Genomic DNA, 25,381 nt, shown 5'->3' with positions numbered 1-25,381 from the left:
CTGATTTGATCTTTCCCATGAGAGAAAAACCCCATTCACAACAAGATGTTGACAGAGGTACAATCAAGAGAATTGCAACTAACATCAGAATGTTGAAGAACCTGTCACTGTAACTATTTAACACTCTCTTCCACAAAGCTTTGAAATTAAGATCGAGGAAGTTATTTGAGATGCACACTTTCGGGCCACTCCATTCTTCCTGCACAGCCTCAAGAGCCGAGCAATATGAGAAATACAGGACAGAATATAAAGACTTACAAATGTTTCCTGACTGTAGCGATGACGGTGAAGCTAAGTAGAATAGATTCCGCAACAATATTAACTTGAAGCTAGAGAAAACGTTGAAAAGATTGGCACGCTAGGAAACCGTAGTGTTTAAATAGTCCTAATTTGCATACGTAAATGGCAAGCTAAAATAAAAATTTGCACGTGAAATCCTACATCCCGGTCCCTAAATGCACTACATAAGCATTTACATTAGCCATAAAGGATTACCATGCAATGTTAACATTAGTTGTTCCTTAGTACAGCATGACTGGGTGATGAGACAGATAGACAAGTTCCACAACTAAGCTTCCTCCGCAACTTCAGCTGCTCCTTCAAGTAAGATGATCTTGTTTATAGGACGTTCAAGTGTGCTTGATTTTGTTTTCAGCGTGACGCTTCTCACTAGACGGTCTCGCTGGTTTGTGTTAACAGCGGTTTGTGTTAATGCCGGTGCGTGCAAGTGGCCATAAACCCCTTGGTGACTTCTTATCTGTGAGCAGTACGATGTCTCCGATTTTAAAATTTCGGCGCAGCCTGAACCATTTCTGCCTTTGTTGCAAAGTCGGGAGATATTCCTTTACCCATCTGCGCCAAAATACATCCGATAAGTACTGGATTTGCCTCCTCCTGCGTCTGGAGTATATGTCCTCCTTGGCAAAGATTCCAGGAGGAAACGGTTGGCTGTACCAAAAGAGAAGGTGATTAGGCGTGAGGGGTTCGTCTGAGACCTTTGTCAAGGGCCTGCTGTTTACGATTGACTCCGCTTTGCACATGAATGTTGGCAGCCCTTTGTCATCCAGTACTTGCTCCCTGACCAGTGCGTTTAATACCTTTCTCACTGTCCTTATGCAACGTTCCCATCGACCGCCTTGGTGGGACCCACATGGAGGGTTGAATGCCCACTGGACGTTTCTTTGAAGTAGGAAATCGGCAATTTTTTCCTGGTTCCATTCTTTGATAGAGTGGTTAAGTTTGCGTTCTCCTGATTCAAAATTGCTGCCGTTGTCGGATCTTATCAGTTCCGGAGATCCCCTTCTTGCAACAAATCGCCTGAAACTCTTTAGAAACGAATCGGTGTCCAGATTGTGGGCCACTTCTATGTGAACAGCACATACCACCAGGCAGGCGTACAGCACGCCGTAACGCTTAACTTCTGTTCTTCCACGGCGAATCAGGAACGGGCCAAAGCAGTCGACTCCCACATAGGTGAATGGAGGTTTGTCAGGTGTAATTCTGTCTAGTGGCAAATCCGCCATTTTCTGTTCATCAACATGGGCTTGTCTTCTCTTGCAAGCAACACAGGTATTTAGATATCTTCGCACTGCTGTTCTGGTGCCAACAATCCAGAACTTCTCTCCAATCAGGCTAAGAACATGTTCCACTCCTGAATTACCAGAAACATGATGATGCTGGCGAATGATGAGGGGAACAATGCAGTGAGACTTTGGCAAAACTACTGGATGCTTTACACGCTGCTGGAAGGGTCCATTGGCTATCCTCCCCCCAACACACAACAAGCCGTCAGTCATCCGCGGATCGAGTTTGACGATCTTGCTCGATTTCTTGACCTGACGCTTTGAGTTCTGTTCACCTGAGGGGGGGGTGAGGATGATGGCGTGGATGATGCCTTTCTCAATATGGCCAATGCCTCTTCGAAACTTTCTTCTTGAACGTGTCTCACAATTTCGTTTTCTGCATTTCGTAACTCTTCAAGGGTAATTGGGACTATCTTTGCTTTCTTAGTGACTGCTGTGTAACCACTCCTACGTTGCTCAACTGCTGATCGGAGATTATCACGATAGCGAAGGATCCAAGCCATGAATTTCTTCAAGCCGTATCACGAGGAAAATCGTTCAACGATCTTGTTCATCGGTTCCTCTCTGATTTCTGTGTATTGGAGTATACCTCAGCTGTTGATGGGTCAGCTGGTGAAACCTCCAGGACGGGACTGGGTGCAACAGGCCAAGAAGCTTCTGGACGCCACAGGAAATCAGGGCCTCTGAGCCATCGACTATTATTTAACAGAGCCTCTGCGGAGAGCCCACGCGATGCATTGTGCGCTGGGTTTTACAAGGAGTCAACGTGCCTCCTGGGAAGGAGCCGCGACCTCCTGTATTGTACCTATTCAATTGGCCACAAAGGTATGAAAGCGCTTGCTGTCGTTTCGGAGGTATCCCAAAACGCAAGTGCTGTCGGTCCAAAACACAGACTCATCAACCTTTATGTCGGTTTCAGTTCTGATGATCTTGTCCAGTCTGGCTGCGACAACAGCTGCGCTCAATTCTAATTGAGGAATAGTAAGAAGCTTGAGTGGTGACAACCGGAATTTCCGAATGACAAATGAACAATGAATGAGGCCTTGCGCATTTGTGATGCGAAGGTAGGACACTGCGCCATAAGCGATCTGACTGGCATCAGCAAAGTGGTGGATCTGACAAGTTGTGATGTCGCCGAAGTCAGGCGTCTTGAAAGTGACTCCAGCTTAGGGAGATCTCCGAGCCAACTCTGCTAGATAGCAATGTCTTCATTTGACACTATGTCGTCCCATCCTAAGCCTCTTCGACACAAGTTCTGCAGTAGATGACTGGCTGAAAGGATGAAAGGTGCAGCAAAACCCAGAGGGTCATAGATGGAACTCACGATGGAGAGAATTCCTCTTCTGGTAGAAGGCTTGTCCTTTAAGGATATCTTAAAGCCAAAGGTGTCCGTCTCGACATCCCATCGGATTCCCAGAGCACGTTCACAAGGCAATAGCGTTCTGCACTAATGACGTCATGAAATTTCAGACCCCCTCGAGACTCAGACAATCAAAGACCCAAATCCTGAGTAATCCTAAGGGAAAATTTGTGAATGGCAAGCAGTTTGCTTCAATCTTTAACGGTTTTAACCGAGGATGACAACATTCCTGGTTCTAAATTTGACAGAGATCCACAGGAATACACTGTTGACCAGCTAAAACGGTGGTTAAAGTGCAGGGGCTTAAAACTGAGCGGTAAACGCGATGACCTTGTGAAACATGTGAGCGACTGCATAAAGTGTGGGAATCACCACACGCTCGATGCAAGCATTGACAATGGTAAATGGTTCGCTGCCAAGGTTCTTAAAGAAAGTCCGCAGATACAAGCAACTGGAAGCTCGATTTCGCTGCCATTTATTCCGTCGACCGGCTGGCGGGACTTTCCATCTCATTGCATTCCTTCTCTCTTTAACTACGGCCAGGTATATTACTACGCGTTAGAATCGCTTGCAAATGATCTAGCAGACATCGACGACGGACTGGGACATATGACCGATAAGCCAATGAAAAATGGAAGGAAGTACGTGGATACAGGCTTTGTACACGATGTGATGGACACGCAGAACGCCGATCACTATTTTGTGAGAGCGCATGTTTGGCCTTTGATGAGAACAGAGCTACCGCACAATGTTGTTGTGATTATATCTGTGAACAGTGGCGCTGTTCTTCACGCCTCATGTGAACCTTGCCGGGCTTTGTCTTTGGGACGTTGTAGTCATGTTGTAGCGGTTTTATTTTATGTACTTGACTACGTTCAGAAACACGGAACGGTTTTAACAAAACCATGCACAAGCCAAGAATGTTCTTGGAATAAAGGCAAGAAGAGGAACAAAAATCCTAAGAGGTTAAGCGATGCCAAATACCCTGGAAAGAAAAAGCAAGCCATTTTGCCTGTGATTGATTTCGATCCGAGGCCAGCTAAATATCGAAATGTCAATGTGCACCACATAAACAAGTTTCTGGGGAACTTGCAATGGCTTTCACAAGCTGAGGGTAAAGGAGTTTCAATGTGGGAAACTCAGCTCCAGTACACCTACGGTGACTACAACCTTGATTGTGAGAGAAAAGGAGTGTTGTTGGAGCAAGTGAGTGCCTTACATAAAAATCTGAAGCCTAAAGCCTTGATGGAAATCCCAGGAACACAAGAACAAAGTAAATCTGAAAAATGGTTCTTTCAAAGATGGTGCAGATTGACAGCATCTAAGTGTCTTTCTGCTTTCAAAGTTGGAAAACTTGTCATTGAGTGTCAGCCAAATGCAGCCATAGAAGCAAGCAAATTTATTTTTTCTGATATTTGGAGACTTGAGTTAGAACATATCCAGACATACTGGATGCGTTATGGCCTTGAATGTGAACCAAAGGCCATACTTAAGTACGAGAGGGTCCGAAATGTGAAAGTCTACCCATCAGGGTTTTGGGTCAACCCCAAGTTTCCATTCCTTGGCTGTTCTCCTGATGGTCTGGTTGACAGTGACACTGTTATTGAGATTAAATCTTTAAAACTCTTGAAACAGTACAGTGTTGAGACAGTGACAACTCCCACCTCCCCAGTTGTGAAAAGTGTTCTCAGCAGGCAGCGTTTTAAGGTAGAGGATGGAAAGTGTATCCTGAAGCGTTCACATGCCTATTACTATCAGTGTCAACAAATCCTTCTCGTCACTGACAGAAAGTATTGTGATTTTATTCTACATGCTGCAAGTGGTCCTGATTCCGTAGAAAGGATACCAAGGGATGAACCCCTCATTCAGGAGATTTTGGGTAATCTCACGGCCTTATGGACACATGTTATTGCCCCAGAAATCTTTGAAATGCGTGTCTCCAGGGATCTAGTGCCATTTGTTTTAGCTGAGGCTGCTGACTGTTTGGATTCTTTTGAATCATTTCCTGCATCACCTGACAGTTGCTTGGAATTTGGAGACCCTACCACATGTACTTCTTCAGCATCACCTGTTTGCTCCCTGGAACCTGATGCATCCCCTGCATCACCTGACAGATGCTTTGAGGGTGAAACCCCTACCACATGTACTTCTTCAGCATCACTTGTTGGCTCTGTAGAACCTAATGCACCCCCTGCATCTGTATCAGCGACTAAGAGCAGAGTCTTTGTAACACCTGTGTCACCTGCATCCCTATCTGGCCTGTGTGAAACCACAGCATCTGATTTGCCAGTATCTGTCACAGAGTCTGAACAACCCTTTCCTGCTGACAGCTTATATACCCAAGCAGAAATCAATGCTGCAGAAGCTCTCCTTCTTTCGGTTACTGGTCCAGCCAGTAACCCTAAATCTGCTAGTCAACAAGATCACGAGCTAACTATTTTTCCCTGGGGTGGACTGACAAGTACTGGAGTGACACTTACCAATACTTGTCCTTTGGATAATTGGCTAATTATTTTCCAAGCCCTAGTTAAATCAAACAAAGTAAAGCTCGAGGACCTTCCAGAATCAGGTCATACAATAGGTACAGCACTGAAGCTCATAGATGATGGCCAGTATGCAGATGCAAAATTGTTAATACTGCAGTCTCTACCACAACAACAGCAAGGTATGTATGCCTCACTATTTTTTTATAAGGATTATTTATTTAACAACAAACATGGGTGTTTGTTCAGAAGTCTTATTATGTTAAAATGTTTATAGTCATGATAATAAGCAAAAAAAGGATAATATGATATAAATAATCAATATGGCAATTTTTCCTTTTCACATTTCCAGTTGTGGCTGGTACCCTGGATTTGTATGGTAATGAAGGGGATTTCTTCTTGATGCTCCTCCGTCCCTACCTGACAAGCATCATCACATCAACTTGCTGCGTAAATACTTGCCCATTGCAAGTACACACAGTCCAATCTTTGTCAGTAATACTGCCACAACCCTCCCAGCACATCAATAACAATGCATTTCTGGATGCCCTTTATTACTGGCTGCAACCACCAGATTCTAACTGTGGAAGGAAATTTGGAAGCCAGCCTTCAGAAGGAACCCCCTTCAGCGAGGATGTCACAATAGATGAAAATGGCAATGCAAACATGTCATGGCATTGTGAGGGTGTGAGGGTGAGCAGCTCTCGTTCGATGTTGAATTTAAAATCATTTCTTGTGTTTTCTGTTGACCTACTGAGCAGAGGAGGTTATCTTAAACTGTCAAATTACACCACTTTCAGTTTCAGTATTTGGGAAAAGTTTTAAACTGTATGGAGTAACACTTTGGAATGGAGGGCACTATATCTGTATTTTTTTTTTGAGAATAACTGGTACATGTATGATGGGCTGCAAGAATCTACAAGGAAGGGCTTCCAGGAAGGGAATCCAGGTTTCTCCAGCTATGTTTCATGAGCCAGTGGGATTTTCGTTAAGCTTTTTAGTATATTGTAGTTAGGTAAATGGAAAAATATGATCCCAAATGTTCCTTTTCATGAACTCAAACCATAATGGAATATTAAGCTATTCCATGATGACTGTATATAAGAAAAAAAACTTAGAATTCCCCATGAGCTTACAGTATTTCTTTTTGGGTCTACTGTAAATTAGGTAAAAAAGCATGTGTACTAGTACTACCAACTCGCTATGTTTGTTTAGTTTTGAAATCTTAACTGCAATACTTGTGCATTATCAGCAGAAGAGTAATGTAACGATTTTTCTAACTAAAGGAAAGATAAGTACTATAGACTAAGAACTTTGTTCTTAAAACTCTTTGAGTGCCAAGAGTGACCAACATACAAGTTCTTCTCACAGTATGATACTTAATCCAAAGAGATGCTGATGAGAATTTATAAAATGATTACCCATTACGGCTAATACCATAAAAAATGTATGTACATCAGTAAGGAGAATTTATATGTGGATAGTTGGGCTTTAATGGTTAAAATGTATGAGGATTGCTGTTAACACATATTTTTGCTTTGTTCCTGGGCTGCCATTCATATTTTAGCATCTATTTTCAATTTGATAATTGTTCAGTGGCAGCATGTTGATGTTCTGTTGGTGGGGACAGGGCTTGGTGAGGAACATTGTTTGATGAAAAGGGTAAATGGTGATTGTAAATTTTGTTGTTCTTAATTTCCTCTATATTTAAGTAGCACAGTCATGGTACTTACCTTATAAGACAAGAATGGTAGATTTAAATTAAATCATGGCACAAAAATTTAAGAATTTTGAATTGAGAGAGGTCTATTACATTATTATTGCTGTACACCCACAACTTACGAGTTGTGAAATTTAATTTTCCATATGGATTTTTTTATAGAGCGTTGTTCTATTAGTATCTTTTGTATATAGATGAAAAGAGCATTGACAAGTATCTTGTAAATTCAGATAAATAAGTACTGTATACTGAACACAACTTTTATTTTTCAAAATGTTGTTTGTATAAAAAATATAATTTAATGTCAAATTGAATGGATTGTTAATTGTCTGCCACCCTTTTCAATTGTATTGAGAATAATGAGATATTGTTTTGTGTCCCTTACAAATAGGAATTTGATTTTTCATTAAATTAAGGCTTCTTGTCTAAGAAAAAAATGTCTAAACCACATGTAATACAACTGAGACATCAGCATATTACTATTAACTGGTGAGTTTTTTTTGAGTTCTTTTGAATAAATACAAGGCCTGCAATTTTTTTCCACTACATTATAATGCTTCTATCTGCTTACCGGTCAGCAGCCTCTTTTGCAAAAGAATTATCACAAGGAGAAAATGTGTTGTTTCAGAAAATATCAAATTAACCTCCAATGAAAAGTTTTGTTTGCTTTGCTCCCCAACCACCCACCCATGTCTCTTGGGGAGCCACAGTAGCATCATGGTTTGATGTGCTTGTCTACGGATTGTGCGGTCCATGTTCAAGCCCTGGTTGGGGACATTGTATTGTTCTCTTGGGCAGGACACTCGACTCTTACAGTGCCTCTCCCCTTGTATATGATGCAGGTCAAAATGAAATTCAGGTTAAAATGAAATTCCTTTGTCTCTTAACCCTAATTATTCATGGATAATGAATAATTAGGGTTAGAAGACCGAGAAAATTGAGAATCAAACTAGGTTAGAATCATTTTAACCTGAATATTATTCCTGTTTAGCATCATACATTCCATGGGGAGGGTATGGATATTCTTTGAACTTTCTTACTATAACTTTTTCAAGATTTATAAAAATAAATGCTCAATATACAGTCATCAGTGCTCAATACAGAGTGAGTTTAATCTTGTGGTCTTGCACTAGTACAAATTTCAATCAGTCTTCACACAACTATTCTGTATTAAAACTCTATTTACAAAGAGTGTTCTGAAAATTGACAAGGCATGAAGCAACTATTACCATTTGAGTTGCAAGAGGGGCCAGAGACAAAGGAATTTTCCGACCAACAAGTTTGAACTGCTTAAGGCGTTCATTAAAACGTTCTACATGAATCCTAGCCTTAGCAATACGATGCGTCTCCAGTTCCTCTGCAGCACTAAGAGTTTTTCTTCCTTTCAGAAATGATGGAATTTTTAACTCCACTTGGAGTGGATTTAGCAGCTCCCGCACAGTAAAACCCCGATCAGCCAATACTAAATCATATGGTTTCAGGTGTTTCATAAGCCCACTTTCTTTGAAGATTGCAACATCATCAATATCCCCTTCAAACAAATCTGACACAAAGCATGCTCCGCCATTGGGAGTTACAGCAATGAGACACTTAAATGTGTTTGTGTGCTTGTATGAAGAGAAAGTGTTCCCTTGCCTAGCAAAACTCCTGGAGCATTCTACTCTAAACTCAGTACAGTCAACAATACACCATATTTTCCTCATGGTTTTGAAAACTTTGGGGAGGAACCTGCTGAGTTGGGCTCTCTGAGGAAACATGAAGTGTTGCATGTCTCTAAACGTTACATACATCAGCTGAAGAAAGGTGGTGAAAATTTTGCGTACATAGGATGGATCAATTTTTCTTTCTGGTGTACTGAGAAGAGCTGCTAGAGTCTTGAGAGTAAATCCTCTCCTAAGTCTCAGAAGGCAAATAAAAAGCTTCTCCCTTGATGAAAAATCACTTCTTGGGCCAGTTCTTGCATTTTCCGTTGCAGGGCAATCTTTACTAGTCCAATAGTTTATGGTCTCCAAAGGACAAACGCCGTCTAGAAAATTATGCAAAATCTCAAACTGTGGAGGTGAGAGGCCAATGAAGTGTTTCATAAGACTTGCATCTTGCACGATGTTTTCATAAGATAGAGTACTTACTATTGTGGGAGCCTGAGGTTTCCTCGTGGCAACATCATTCTTCAAAATCATGGTCTCGACCTTTGCGGATAACTCGTATTTAGAATACAAGGTCTGAGAGCCTTGATCAGAAACCAGCTTTCCTGTAGAGTGCTCATACACATGTGGCGTCGCATTACATTCTTCATTGGTTAGAGATTCGTTGAGTTTGTTTAGGATGGCATCGACCGTTGATCCAGATTCTAGTGACTTGCGATCGACAGTCGGTATACAGTAGTCCAGTAATTGTTCACCACAGTTTTTGTTGTGTAACTTTTCTTTCTTTGTGACTGGTTCCGCTCTTGATCTCGGAGCTTTTCTCTTTGGAGCACATGCTTGACTCGCTTGTTCTCGTGTTAGATTCGCTTTCAGCGGATCAGGAAATTCAGCCGTGGGACCTTTTTCTCCGGGCCAGTGAAGAGCACAAATATAAGTATTTCTGATAATATTTTTCTCTGTAAATAATTCCCGAGAACAAGCTACTAGCCAACGCTTGCACTTAGCGATGTCTTGCGACGGTTTTGGGAACGGTATGAAGACTTTCTTGCCTGATGCTTGTAACTCTTTGAGAGATTTTGTCCATTTGTCGGGATACCTCGAGTCTGTTTTAAACTCACCCCAACAGCAGTGTTTGGTAGAAACCATTTTTTGTCCCTCTAATTATTAACTCCATGATTTCACCAAATTTTCTTCATTTTTGTTTCACTCTTGCAGCCCTCGCACATACATATGCCTTTGGCAGATCGAAATGTTTGTCTGAGTCTGTGTGGGGGGTCTCATGGGATCTCACGTGACAAAATCTATTTTTAGTAATAGTGCAAGACGCTATTGGTTGAGGAGATGATCCTTCACCGAGACTGCTCTTTCTGATGTAGGTACAGACTCAATGACTTTTCTGGAGTTAGAAATCCATTTGGTTAACCGAAATCCCCCTTTGGAAAGCAGTGTGCGAAGTTCTGATACCAGTGATATTGCCTTGGTTTCGCCTTTGATGGACTTCAAACAATCATCCACATAGAAATTGCGCCTTAGAGTTCTCACTGCCTCTTTGCTGAACATTTCTTGATTATCATCTGCCGTCTGCTTTAAGCCAAAATTAGCGCAACTTGGGGACGAGGTGGCACCAAATAAATGAACCAACATTTGGTAATCTTCTGGATCCTTACTGAAATCGTTTTCCGGCCACTATAGGAAGCGGAGAGCATCACAATCCTTGGGGCTGACACGCACCTGGTGGAACATTCCTTTGATGTCAGACATTATGGCAATGGGCTCTACATGAAAGCGAATCAGAACTCCCACCAAGGTGTTGGTTAGGTCTGGACCCTGCATAAGCTGAGAGTTAAGGGACACCCTGTTGTATCGTGCGGCACAGTAAACACTACACGAACCTTGTCTGGCTTGTTTGGGTTCACGACAGGGTGGTGAGGTAAGTACCATGTTACACTGGTGGTGTGTTCCAGTGGAGTCTGGGGTACCATTCGAACGCAGGTCTGGGTTCTTAAATAACCTTCTGCGCAGTAACTTCAAACGGTGTTCTGCCATTGCTTGATTGTTTGGTAAACAGAGCACATCGTCTTTCCAGGGTAAATCTATCTGGTAGTGACCCTCCTTCAAACAGATCGACTCCTTCGTGATTGATAGTGCACGCTTGTCTTCTTTAGACATTGCTGGTTTGCTGACGCAAATGGAATCCGAGAATTCCCAGCCGCAGAACGTGCGAAACTGCTGGCTAAGTTCTTCGTCGGCCTTTACAAAGTTGCACGCTGGCTGAGGCTGGCCCATTTTCACCAAGGGACCATTCACTGTCCAACCAAATATCATTCGAGTGGCAAATGGGCCTTGGCCTTGACTAACACGAGTTTAATGAGGTTCCAGGGCCTTTGAAACGTCACATCCAATAAGCAAGCCAATATCCAAATCAATCGTTCGGATTTGAAGATCTCCGAGGTAAGGGAAGCTGATCACATCCTCGAGTCGGAATACTGTCATTACTCACGGGTAGGCTCGGTACTGAAAACACGGACGGAAGATCAACAAAGTAATTCTCATCCAGATCAAATACTTCCAGACTGAAGAGATTGCAGCTCGTTATGCAGTTCTGCTTGCCGAGGGTAGTAAGGGAAAGTCGCGTCTTGTCCCCTTCAATGCCCAAAGTCTCCACGAGCTTGTTGGAACAGAATGTGGTATTAAAGCCGCTATCGAGAACGGCGTAGGTTACAGTTGATCTATTTGATCCTTTAGCCTTAACCCTTACAGGAACTATTGGTAAGGCAGTAGCTGATTTGCCGGCCCCAATTGAAGGACACTGACCATCGGCGCTGATGAAGTTGCTTTGGGCGTTGCCTACAGCATTGCTGTCTGGTGCTGAAACCTCATGCTCATTAGTATTCTCTCGACGCGATGTCTCCTCAGGTTCTCGAGATATGTGGAGTGCTTGGATTGACATCCGGAAATCTTACAGAAACTTGACTTGAGGCACTCTCTCACAAAATGGCCAGGAAGGAGGCAGTTAACACAGAGACCCTTTGAACAAACGAACTGAAGTCTGCTCCACGCGAAGCTTCTTGAAGTCTTTGCAGTGGACTAGGACTGAGTGATGGCGGAGTAGGAGCATGCTAAAACCGTCCGCCTTCCAAAAGATTTTTATGGCCGAAAAATTGTCTAATCTTATCAGAAAACGCAGAAATAGATCGTCTACAAGTTCTGGAGACGAGATTTCACCTTTGCATGAAGCAAAAAAACTCAGAGATCTTGCAGAAACAGCAGACGAGAACACAAACAGGGACTACGAGGCAAACAATGAAATCATCGAGACTCTCAGCAAAATTGAACAATTTGGAGAACAACTAAACTCCATCATCGCAAGACTGAGTAAGCTTGATTCAATTGAAAGCTCCGTCAGAAATGTTGAAGCCAATTTGGCGAACCTCAAAGCAAGAACAGCCAAGCTTGAAGAGTTTGAAGGAATGGGTAAAAACGATATAGCAGAATTAAAGAAGTCTTGCAGTTTCAATGGCAACAAGTGTAAGGAACATCGAGATGCATTAAAGAAACAGATGGAGGAGCAAAATAAAAGAATAACCTCTCTGACTGAGAGCAAGAGAAAGCTCACCGACCAAATAAACGACATCACCTCCAAGAACCTATACCTTGAAGCTTATTTCAGGAGAGAGAATATCAAATTTTTTAATGTCCCAGAAGTACAAGAAGAAGATACCAAAGAAGTGTTAAGAAATTTTATGGAATGAGACCTTGGCTACCGCAATGCCCGCAGCATTGAAATCCAACGTGTACACCGTCTAACAACCCAACGGAATAGCGACACAGCTTCATGTCCTATAATTGCCAGACCTCTTCGATATAAAGATGTTGAGGAAATTTTCTCTTTAGGCCGACGACTAGAAGAGACTGATATCCAAATGTTCTGCGATCTTCCATTGAAAATCATCAAGCGCCGGAAAGATCAAATGGCAGTTTTCAAAGAAGCACAATGACAAGGCATGAGGGCATCTTTCAGCAAGAGCCAGCCTGACAAGTTGTTTATCAATGGCAAATTCTGGCCTCCGGGTAAACGTCTAGATGCAGCAGAAGAGGCAGATGGGTAACTGTGTTTAATAATTATACCTCAGAACTTTACTTTCTCTATTTATAAATCTTGGGTGGCAGGCGGCTTAGCTGTCCAACAATAATTACTCGATCTGGTTTTCACCTTTTGTGCCCGCTAGTCACTTGAAGCCCAAAATGATTAGGATTTTTTATATTTTTGTTTATGCTTTATTTTTTTTACTTGCTTAATACTCGCGCTTTAGTATGTTTATATGTAACTGTTTGTGTTTTCATGTCACCAGCTTGCTCTTCGTATTATTACAATGCTGTTTTGTCAACTCCAGTATGCATTGTGATATAAACTACCTCGCTAAAAATATTTCTGCATTTTGCGCTTACAATTTCTTTCAAAGCTTAAAAAATGCAACTTGTGAACTGTATGCAAAACATTTTCATCCGGCCATAACGCTGTTATTGTCGAATAATCAAGCAGGGCAGATATCCATTGTATCTCCTACTATTTCAATACAAAACAGATAACAATACTATCACTGTAGCTTCTCTCAATGTACGGGGCCTTGGGAATAACGCTAAAAGAAGAGAAACTTTTAATTGGCTCGGATCTAAAAAATATTCGATTTACATGTTGCAAGAAGTACATTGTTTGCAAGAAAATTCTCGCCTATGGGCTACTGAATGGGGGTACAAAAGCCTTTTCAGCTCTTTTTCTAGCAGCAAAGCTGGCGTAAGCATTCTTTTTTAAATAACCTTGATCTTCAAATTATGAAAACCTATATCGATGATTCAGGGCGCTTTATCTTGTGTGACTTAAAAACAAATGGAAAGAGTATAGCGTTAACAAATATTTACGCTCCAAACGAAGATAATCCTGCTTTCTTTAAAAATCTCCTCGATCACCTTCAAGATTTCGAAGGAGACAAAATCATCATTGGAGGCAATTTCAATCTCGTTCTTGATGTAGAGAAAGATAAAAAAGGGGGCCTGCCCAAAACACATCACAACGCAGAAAAACCATCCTTGAGATATGCGATAACCTTGATCTTGTTGATGCCTGGAGAATATTGAACCCCGAAGAAAAAGGTATACTTGGCGCCAAACACAGCCTACTGTCCGCTGTAGACTAGATTTCTTCTTAACAAGTCAGAGTTTGCTGGGTAGCGTTATCTCTGCAAATATTCTACCGGGCTTTAAGACCGACCACTCAATGATCACATTAAATATATCTCTTCACTCAAACCCAAGAGGGCCTGGTTTTTGGAAACTCAACACATCCCTTCTGGCCAATAAGGATTACATTGATGGTTAACTATCCATGAAACACAGAACAAATACGAAAAACGATGAGTCAATAAAGCCCGCGCTTCTTTAGGATATGATGAAACTTAAAACTCAGGAGAAATATCTTGGCTTCGCTGCTGCCAAAAAGCATAAAACTTTGCATAAACAGCATGAGTTAGAAGAAAAAATTGCCTCACTAGAAAAAGAACTGGAACAGCTGGCTGCTGTCAGCAAAACGCAAAAAACAAATAAAACAGAAATCACAAAGGTGGGGCAATCTTTCACAATCTTTTCACCAAGTTTCTCCAGTTGATGCAACAATTTCTTGTATTTGAACGCGAATTGCTCCACTGATTCGCCACGCTCTTGCTGGATAGCGCTCTACTCGACTGCTAATCGGCAGCACTTGTCTTCTTTGGATTCACCGAATTCCTCTGCCGCTTTTTCTGCATAGCCTTCTGTAGTTTTGGCAATTGACAACACTGACCTTGGCCAGTCGCAAAAACGTTGTTCCAGAAACGACAAGCGTTTTTCAACATGGAGATGCAATGTTTGCTGGGTGAATCGCTCCAGGAATTCGGATATGTCGTCTTGAACCACAGAATCTCGACGAAATGATGGAAGTTGCATGGAAGGTATGCAAAGGCCTTGATTATGGTCGTGATGAGGCGCTGCAGGAGCTGCTTCCGCCATGTTGCCGACTGTTTGAGTGACTTGAGAAACATTTGCAGTTAGGTCTTTCACAACGCTGATGAGTCCAGCTGCGACTCCTTGAAGTTCTTCGATTGTTGGCATGAATTCTACGAGATTTGGATTCTCCACCACTTGTAGACATTGTTGGGGGAATTAGCTGACATGTAGACAAAATGTAGAAACGCAACTTATATTCTGAACAAGAAACAGGAAGTTCCGACAATACTCGATACTCGCGAAATGCATGAAGAAGATCTCGGTTCCCCTCGCTCGATCTCGACTTTGTTCCATGTGCTCTGTCACGTGACCTTATTTGTGTCCCATGATTCCACTACAGGGGATGGGGTGGGGTGGGGGTCCTCAAGACCAAGACATTTAAAGATATTTAAGAAGCGTACTTGTAATTTCTAGAGGGGTGGGGGTGGGGATATTTTCTGGAACTATGCAATAAAAACTTTTATTTCTGTAGCTCTGATCCATTCCTATGTTCATGCCAATTACAAGGCCAAAAAAGGTGAAATATAACTAAGAAAAAAGAAAAAAAATCCACCTATTATCCACATGAAGTTAAAGGAGAATAAAATTAAATCGTGCTCCTGGATTCGTATACCAGGGGCGCTTTCCATTCAACAAAAGTCACCGGTTCAAGTTTTCGGAATTTTTGCCGGTCGAATGGAACGCGTCCAACCGCTTCCCAGAATTCGAAGTCACGTGCTCTGCAATGCAGGGGATGCTGGGTGAAAATTTGTGGTGTTTTAAAATGGCGGACTTTTTGAACATTTTTGCAGCTTTAGAGCAGGATGACTGTGAAACAATAAGTTATACCATTCTCGATAGCAACGACGACGTAATACTTCTGGCTGCAGTTGCCTGCTTTATGCGGAGGGAATTAACTCGTGTAAATGGGTACTTTGAAGTAACTACTCCAGCGTATTTGTCGGGGGAGTTCGAAAACCATTTCCGGATAACTAAGGAAACGTGTCAGTTATTGACACAAGAAATAATGCACACTGGGTGGATTCCAACTGGCAACAAATTGCTGCATTGATGCTGTAGAAAAAGACTGAAATCGTTTGACACAAAGCCACACGCTGAGCATTGATACGCTGCTCCGCCCGCCATTATTGCTCTTTCAAGTGTCCACGTGAGCTCACGCTCAGTAGGGAGACTAAACCCGATATCTCTTGCGAATGAAACAAAATTTTCCATAATTCCGGAAATTCCATCTAAGAGGGTGCACTCAAAAGGTATTCCTAAATTTTCAAAAACTTTTCCCGGAATTTTTACCGTTCCATTCAATTTCGGACCGGAAATCTCGGAATTTTTGGTCGAATGGAGAGCTCCCCAGTACTTGTACTCCAACAACCTGACAAATTCGTGAAATTGATTGATAATAAACTAACGATCTACATCACTTCAATAGCAGGTGTGAATCCAGATGTTCAGCTTAACTTATCAACTAATACTCTCTGCAGGTGAAAGTTTAGACTCTTAATTAAAAGATCTCAAATCTAAAGACTCCACTTTCATCTTTCTGCTAGGAAAAGTAGAAATTGTACATGCAGCACAGAAAAGCCAGGGATGCATAAGTAAGGATAATGGTATTTCCACATATTTCTTGATAACCTTTAATCAGGTTTTTTGGTCATTCTAGCTCTTGCTGTTCCTTTGTGGCACATACAAAAATTCATCTGATACCATTCAATTTTTTAATGGAAGAATCTCTGTAAAACTTGCAGTTGCTGACTAACCTCTGGAAGAAGTCTATTTTCCACCAGCTGATCATGTTTTGGCCTGCTTATTTTTATTCCCCAAAAATTAGTCCAAATGTATAAACAGACATTTTGTATAAGAATTGTATCAGTGCCAATATTATTTTTCATGCAACCTACATACATGTACAAATAAACACAGTAAGAGCTGACTTGAGACTGTTTGTCTCTCACATGTATGCTAAAAAGTTACCAATACACATGTATTAATTGTTCTTTAATTCATGGAAGTTGCCTGTTGAGTAATGGTAATTGGACCAAGTGGAGAACAAATCAGAGTAATTGTGTCATCTATAACAAAGTTTGGAAATAAAAATGTCTTTCGAGAACTTCATTTAAGCAAAAAAGTTTGTATCCAATTACAGGTGTCCAATTAAAAAAGTTCAAATTAGACACCTTTATTTGAACACCCACGCAATCATGCAATGATTATGTGACAAATAAGTGCATGGAGAACCAGTTATGATCAGGAGTTTTGTTATTGTTACAATTAGTAATAGTAACTGCACCGAGTGGAGTACAATTCAGGGAGTAATTGTACTGGCCTGAGTGCTTGTGAAAGAAACAACAAAGGCCCATGTGGCTTGAACAACTTTAATTCCAGAGTAAAACTGTCAAAACTGAAGTAACATACCGCCATCAGCGGTAGAGAACAAAAGGGAGAAAATACAACGGGAGAAATGACAGAAAACTTAAGCCTTTCCGGGCTACAAGGGTACCGCGTGGTCGAAACTACTAAAACTAACAAAGCTGACATGCTGGGAAGTAATGACGTAAGTAATGACGCAAACTCGAATCGTCACGCAAACGAGACAGACGTGACACAAAAGGCACACGGGTGCCGTTACAGTAATCGTGCGGGTAATTTCAAAATCGGATGACCATAAAGCATGAGGCCTGTTTGAAATTATGAGCACGATTACTCCCTGAATTGTATGACATGAGATCCAATTACTGATCAATTGTAGCTATAACAAATTTCGGAATTAAAAATGGCTTTTGAAACTTCTTTTGAGCGAAAATGTCTGTAACGCTTTTCATAAGTTTTGAAACTGTAGGAAACCGTGTAAAGGAAGCCATTAACATGTGTGTAATTGACGTGCAAGTCACGTGGGTTTCCAATTAGAAAAAGTTCAAATTGGATACCTGTAATTGGACACCCACATGATCGCGCGCCGATTACGTGACAAATAGGCACACGGAGAACCAATCACAATCGAAAATTTTGTTATAGATATGATTAATAGTAAAACAAGACAATGGTAATGAAAATATCACATTATTTAGCAGTGCAGCTTCCGTGAAAGAGTGCAAACCACAAGGACATTTTCGTCTGAAACAATGTCAAGTGCTGGAATAAACTAGCCATAAATTCTCTAAACAGGGATGAAACTTGCATCTCCTTCAGGTTTAAAGAGATCTTTGCACCAGACCTCGATTGGAGCCCCTAATGAATTTCTTGCAGGATGTGCTTGAAACCAATGCACCAAAGCCAGTATGCAGGGCACATAACAACCCTTAACTCGTATATTCCGCTTCATATAAAAGTCAACAATTCCAGGTCGTAAGTCACTTCCAGAGTCATCAATTTTGTCCCCAGGTTTTGCACTATCGTGCTAAGATCTATCACCTCTAGATTTACTTGATCCAAATAGGTCTCCATTAAATCTACAGGAAGCAAATCGTTGTAACAGACTCTTCACCTATTTCATCAAAAATAGCACCGTAACATTTCTTGAGATGAACAAGGGTATCGGCATCTAAACAATCTTGAGAAAAGGGTCCATAGCATGTGTATAGAGAGTCAGCACAGGCCCAGTGGCCACCTTTTTGCAAGGGTCCAATAGGGAGGAGACTAACATGGATGAGTTGTGAAAATATGTTATCACGTTCAACAATATAGTTTGCTCTTGTAGACCTCCTGATTGCTCTGAGGTTAGTCTTGCTATCAGTGGGTGGATAACTTCTCGAAAGACAATTGGAAGGGGAATGTCTTTCATAAACTGATTTGTAGTAAATTCCCTCATCAACTGTATCTCAATTGCCCATTGATTTGTGCTATAGTCCCCAAGAATGCCATTGTAGCGTTTAGAGCTTAACAACTAAAAGGCATACACAGGTCCAAAGTCTAGGACACAGTTTAGAGGATGCGTATGCAGATGCATATTTGGAGTTACCATTTCCTTCCCATACAACCCTTGAAAACCCTTGCAAAACTATAAAAGGTATGAATGAGCCAACATTGCTTCAGCGTCTGTTATTACTGATGAGCATAAATAGGAGCATGCCAAAACAAAATTGTGCCAGAGTTCTAAGTCATTGCTTGGCAAAATATTCCAAATTTTGACGAACCTAAGGAATCGTTTTAAAATCATAGTTTTACCTCACAAACAAAGTTAAGTCTGCATTTGGGCCAAGTTGCCCAGCAGTTTGGAGCTTATTCTTGTTTCCTAAGCATGAAGCAACTAGAGGTATTGCTACTCCTCCTTGAGGGGGATACTAGTCCAGCAAAGCTTTTCTAATCTATATATAAAAAACTTGCTGGTACCCATTTAAAAACCTGGGTGAGGAAAGGCACTATGATAGTGAAGTGACTTGTCCAAGAAAAAAAATACCCTAGCCAGTGCTTGAATCCAAACCTCTCAAATCAGAGTCCAGCAACTAAGCATAAGGCCACTGCACCTCTCACTCATTCAGTTTAACATATCAGTCATGTATCAATATTTACAACAACAGTCTAAACACTTACGGCAAATATCTTGGCAGTCAGCTTAATGGATTTATGCCATATATCAAGGGAGTGGAAAAGTTTGCTAGGACTTCACAGTTTGCCTCTGGAGGAAAATACAATAATGATACTAAATACTGTGTTCAAATATGTAACTAAACTGTTGTCAATAAAACACAATTTACATACCCCTTTAATCCCCTTCCCCTTTTTAGAGCCCTGCATTTGATAAAACACTCAAAGTAAAAAACACGGAATAAGGACATTGCAGGGACAATAACAATGATAAACTTCAGATAAGTCTGATACCGAGAAACTGTTCTTGGTTGTTTCTTCCCATATTTAGTTCTTGGACAAAAAGGTATAAACTATTTAAGATAAGGGACACCAACGAAGAAAAACTCAACAAAATATACATACACACAGAATTTTACCTGATAACAGTGAGATAATAATTTTGTATAATTGTACCTTTCAGTTCTCTGACCATCTTCATGATCACTTTCGAGGCGTCTGTTACAAGCTCTCCAAGGTTGAGGCTGTGCATCATTTGTTCCAAAAGCCTTTTACAACCCATCTTCTCCATCAGTCTCGAGGAGCCCCCTGCTTCACGCGTGTCAATAACCTCAATATCCACAATAACATTCAGATAGTACTCCATCACAGTGTACACGCAGTACTTGGCACTGAACCCTGGGGAATGCATTCTCCCATCACCGCAAGCTACAAGAATATCATTTTCAAACACCTTCCAAATATCCTCCTTCATTTTGTCCCAAAGCTCTCTGATGCTAGGCAGAGCATACAAATTTTGAATCCTCTTGAAGGTTTTAGAGGTCACATAATGCAAATTCTTACTTTTTGGCTAGAAGAGAAACCTTTTTGAAAATTGTTTCCTGTAATTAGAACTGAAGAAGCCAACAATATACTGATGACACAAATTTCTTGACCCCGTTTTTCACCCAACACAGCCGAAGAACTCCAAATACCATTATGCCCCTCACTACACCTATGTGTAATAAGCAACACCCCAGCCTCTAATTTTTCTCCTAAACACGGAAACTCACTCTCGAACCACATGATTGGGATCAGGCAGTTATTTTAATCCTACACATACAAGCAACATGGAAAATGATTCTGCTGATTACAATCTTCAAATAAACTACGATAAAACTAAAGGCCCATCGAGAGCCTATACAAGATAATTATAAATACATAAATTACAAAGATTATAAACACAACGAAAATCATTACTGCCATGGAAGTGGGTGGGCGGGAAAGCTAATGCTGGTAACTTGAAAAGTGCGAATAATAGATAGCTATTGCACTATTGCTAGAATGATGCTGATGTACACTAGATCCGAAACTAGGTTACATACTAGGTATTGAGCAATACCACAGTTATTTTACTCTAAAGTACGTGGTGGAATTTTACTGGTTTGCTATAGTCTCGTGACTTTGCAATAAAGTTACTCAATCGACTAAAAAAGGCTGTGGCCTTTGCCTGAACCCAGCTGTGAAACTAATGAGTGTTGTCATGTCTAGATTCATATTAATGGTTGTAATATTCAACAACAACTTTCCACATTCCATCGCAACCAACTTCACTACACTGTCCCTCAAAGAGTTCCATGATTTTCTCAACCCCAACAATGACTTTGTGTGCCTGAACATATTCGAGGAATTTCTGCATATTTTCGTTAACAAATAGAAGCTCTTCTATGCCAGTGCTTACTCTCCTTTTCCTGTTGTTTTGGTAGTCATCAGAAGTCATTGAGCCAAACTCTGGGAGGCTTGTGGAGGGTTTAGTGTCTAACTCTGGCAAGGGTTCCGGTTCTGGCTCAAGTTCAGGATCTATTTCAAGGGCTGTCAATGAACCACCATCCATTGCAGATGAAAACCTGTAACAAGAATTAAAATGATAACAATATACCAGTACATGTATTTATACTGTTAATCTCTTTTCCCAGGGAACAGTAAGTAGAAACTTGTGTTTTGTGGCGTCATTCTGTTCGATTTGTGTTTTCAAGAACTTGCAAATAACAAGTAACAAACAATCAGAGTTGTCATTCAGTTTTAACAACTGCTATTACTGCGAAAGATCTATATGAACTATGAATGTTAATATATTTATTACATTTTACCAAAGGTCAGTGAGATTGACAACACGAAAAAACTACAGTGTGATAACTTACTGTGTATGATCCAGTTGGAAGGAATCAAGACTCGAATCCTCTTCACTTGAACCATCTTCTGAGTCACTTTAATCCCCATCCACCTCACTATCCAACCCAGCCTCTACTTCACTGACATCGTCTGAATCTTCACCGCTACTCAAATCAATAGCGTACTCACCATCAGATCTGAAACAACAAAATGTTTGTGAACAACAGAAGATACAACAATTACAAAATCTGCATTTTGTTTTACCAAAGTGGTGAATTAACTGCAATGCTAAAAGTAAATATATCATTTTTATCAGGGACGAGAATAGATTCATGTTTACCAGTACTTCAATGGCAACAGCAAACCTACATGGAACTATAGTGCCTTATGGTTTAGTTTGCTGGACTCTAATTCGAGTGGTTTGGATTCAAATTGGGTTTTGCCAGAACAGTTCGCAGTGGACCTCTAAACTTTGGAATATATCTTTTACACTGGAAATTACAACTTATTGTACTCCCAGGAGCTACAAATATTACAGTGTGTGAGCGATCAAGGCAAAACAGGTAGAAAATATGAAATATAAAAAAGCACACACTTTCATATGATCAACAGTTCTGAATATCATTAATAAATCATTTGAAATTCAAATTGAAATGAGGGGAGTAAAGAATATTGTATGCCAACACACTATCTGGCTTTCAAGCATTAGCTTTAGCAAAAACACACTGATAGATATGTTTGCTCAAGCCTAAGAACAAAAAGGGTACAACTAAGATGATAACAGATACAGTCCAATATAACACAAGTAACAATAGTGAGGAAACTCCCTTACTCCTCTTCGTTGACCGCTTCTGAGTGCAAATTTCCTTCCATGGAAGAAAAGCCAGGATTCCATGTCATCATTTTATCCAGGAGAGTCTGGTGCCCTGTTGGTTCTTCTTGATCCTGGGATCTAAGTGTTGAGGTAACAGTTATGTCGACTTCACTGCTGAACATACGGTAAAATAACGAAATGATTTTTACTTCTCATGTGTGATTTCCGAAAATCATTGCACTGTCTTTGTATGCGATGAACATTCAAACATGCATGCAACCATTAGTATGTTCAAAGTTCAAGACAAACACTTACTTGCTAACAGATGTGTTGTCTGCAGCACTGCTGAACAGTACAGAGGAAACTGGTATTTCACTGATGGTACCAGCTGTTTCCATTGGGGTCAACTGAAAAAACAACTGCCTTCTTCCTGTGAAAGTCAAAAATAAAGCAGCATCAGTCATTTGTCACACATTTACATTATAAATATTTCCCCAAGACAAACTGGAAATGCTTGCTCTTACGATGACTTGAATTAAAACAGGAAAGAAAGCTTGCTTAAATAGTGTGAAAGACACACAAAATTTAAATTCATTCTTGAAGTTATCTTGAGAAGTCTTACCTTGTGTCGATGTTGTAGTCCCTGGGAGCACAAGCTCACTTGATCTATTGTAATCTCGATCCGTAGCAATGCCGAGGTTTTGATGGAGCAATATCTCAGCAAACTTGCTATTGGTAATTCCTTGAACACCAAGGGCCTCCTTTCGCCCAGTCAGCCAAAAATAAGTATAAGAAGTGGAGAGAATATTTATGTAAAGACGTGACCTGTTTAAAGCAGAAAACACTCAATGCAAACGGATGGAAATTCTCAGATGGTAACTCTGCCTTCTTTCGGGTGCCCCAATAATGGTGGATTGACTATGTGAGTGTGCAATGCATACTGGGTGGGTCAGATTCTTTAAATAGCCATTTGTAAAAAACTATTACAATAACCTTTTCCTCGTGTACTTCACTGATTACTTCATTGTGAACTCTCTGTTTAGTGGGGAATTTACAAACCTGAAAGAGAAGAAAATGCAGAAACATGAATGCTGCCAATTGATGTCTAACTACTCTGATCTTTACCAAAAACATACTTGTTCATAATAAGTTACCTATGAGGAATAAGCATGGAACATGGTCAAAAACAGGCAGGTACAGACTGGATCAACTCAATTGATGCCATTCTTATTTAAATCAGTGATTCGAGTTGATCCAGTGCAACTTCTGTCCCTGCCCATGAACAACACAGAATAGTCCGTGCTCTGTTCATTGTGGAAAGTTCTTCCATTCTTTGAAACTACATATTGAATAGCTTCTATGTACATTAAACAAATGGCAATACAAATGTGACATTGAAACACAGATTTTAGGCCTTTAAAAATTAATTTCAATCCTAATTAAAATCCTACCTCATTCATGTCGGCCATCTTGAAAACCACATGTTTGTTGCGCAGGGCCTGATGTCAATCAACAGTTACATGTGTAAGTGTCGATCGACAGTTATAAGTGTCAATCGACAGTTATAAGTGGCGATTGACAGTTATAAATGCAGATCGACAGTTATAAGTGTCGATCGACAGTTGTAAGTAGTGATAGACAGTTAACCTTTCCGACAGTTATCAGTGTCGATGGCCAGTTAGTAAGTGTGGCAACAAAAAATGACGAAATACTTTTGATGACCCTTCTAATCCACTGTATTATCTTGATCGTTCAATCAGAGCATCAGATTTTATTAACAGTATTAAAATTTTAAGAATCAAAAAGTTTAGGGATGGAACATTTTATTTCTGTGTGAGATGGGGTGGGCAATAGCCACAAAATATTCCTGCAAAACATACTTACATTAAACATGTGCAAAAAAATCTTGCACAACCTGAAGTGGGAAGAAATCCTGCTCGGAAAAATTGTACCCAGAGACATAATGGTCCACCTCTTAGTGAATTTCAGTAGTATTATATATTTGTTACTATTAAACAAAATTGTTCAGTTTAAGGTGTTGGAATTTGGTTGTCACCTAAAGGCATTCATTTGCTCACTTCTACACTATAGTCTTGCCAGTATAGCATAAGAATGTCTCAGCTCTTGAACAGAAAATAGGAGCATGCAGAAAGCAAGGAGAGTTGATGTTTTGAGTTTAGAGATGAAATGGGAAAATAAACTCTTTTAATAAGGTCTTGGCGTAAGACTACTACACAACTCTGTGATTTAAACTTGACCGATAAGATGCTTTATTCCTGTTAGCTTTTGTCAGTCTTAATTGACAGATGCATGTACGTGTTTGGAACACATACACCATTATTTTGATGAAGTAAAACATGGTAATGGAAGAACAGGACAACAAAACCTTGACTGACCTCTCTCAACTGATGGATTTGTGAGTTCATGAATGCCTACCACAAGGGAAGAAGAGCCAGAATTCTCAGTCCTTGAGTATTTTCGTTTGATCTTGGGAATCGTCTCAGTTCATTGCTTCATACCAACGGAATATGTTTGCCATTACTATCTGTGCACTCTAACAGAAAACTTTGGAAACACAATAAATCAGCAAAATACTTAAGGTACAAAATTGTACTTAAAATTTTGTCTGACTCCCAAGGGGATGGGAAGAAGAGAAACTCTAGGAACAAGGTTGCAAAATGACATGTCCTAGGAACAATGAAGAATGTGTTATATCTTTTTGTCATAGAAACCGCAGTAGAGCACACGAGGACATTGTTTTTTTTACAAAATATTCATACCTCCCTAAAGAGGAAGTATTTTTATTTGAACTCTAACTTCTCTTGACGTTCCATCATAGCATCATCTTTGGCCTGCAAGACCCCCTGCCCCACCTCCCACAGAAATTTCCAGTAACCTGAGACCGGTTTCTACCGCAAAAAGCTTTTATAATCTTACATGGGGTGTTACATTTTGAGTTTTGTGTTTAAGTCTTAGTTAGAACTTGAGTTCAAGTTAGAATTTAGAGTATTGGACACATGTATCACAATTATCATTCAAGGAAGTTTTGGGTCCCTTACATCTCACC

The 25,381-nt window shown here is 40.5% G+C and overlaps 4 protein-coding genes and 1 pseudogene across 4 annotated transcripts; 2 read left to right on the top strand and 3 right to left on the bottom strand.

The window, feature by feature from the left end:
- Positions 1-1,895: 1,895 nt before the first annotated feature.
- LOC145497130 (uncharacterized) lies at positions 1,896-6,615 on the top strand. The gene is made up of 2 exons (XM_081476926.1): positions 1,896-5,608; positions 5,779-6,615. The coding sequence occupies exons 1-2, from the start codon at positions 3,118-3,120 to the stop codon at positions 6,249-6,251; spliced, it is 2,964 nt and encodes a 987-aa protein (XP_081333052.1). The 5' UTR covers positions 1,896-3,117; the 3' UTR covers positions 6,252-6,615.
- Positions 6,616-8,324: 1,709 nt separating this feature from the next.
- Positions 8,325-9,938, bottom strand: LOC145497520 (uncharacterized). The gene has a single exon (XM_081477335.1). It carries the CDS (start codon positions 9,936-9,938, stop codon positions 8,325-8,327), a length of 1,614 nt encoding a protein of 537 aa, XP_081333461.1.
- A 1,970-nt stretch (positions 9,939-11,908) lies between these two features.
- LOC145497521 (uncharacterized) lies at positions 11,909-12,544 on the top strand. Its single transcript, XM_081477336.1, has one exon. It carries the CDS (start codon positions 11,909-11,911, stop codon positions 12,542-12,544), a length of 636 nt encoding a protein of 211 aa, XP_081333462.1.
- A 5,232-nt stretch (positions 12,545-17,776) lies between these two features.
- Positions 17,777-20,103, bottom strand: LOC145497358 (uncharacterized; annotated as a pseudogene).
- Positions 20,104-21,597: 1,494 nt separating this feature from the next.
- LOC145497706 (uncharacterized) lies at positions 21,598-22,712 on the bottom strand. Its single transcript, XM_081477543.1, has 3 exons — positions 22,630-22,712; positions 22,333-22,452; positions 21,598-21,697 (listed from the first exon to the last, which is right to left on the bottom strand). The coding sequence occupies exons 1-3, from the start codon at positions 22,710-22,712 to the stop codon at positions 21,598-21,600; spliced, it is 303 nt and encodes a 100-aa protein (XP_081333669.1).
- Positions 22,713-25,381: the final 2,669 nt, after the last annotated feature.

Source organism: Orbicella franksi, chromosome 9 (genome assembly GCF_964199315.1).
Source record: "Orbicella franksi chromosome 9, jaOrbFran1.1, whole genome shotgun sequence".
Taxonomy (NCBI): Eukaryota; Metazoa; Cnidaria; class Anthozoa; order Scleractinia; family Merulinidae; genus Orbicella; species Orbicella franksi.
This window is presented reverse-complemented; position numbering and strand designations above follow the sequence as displayed.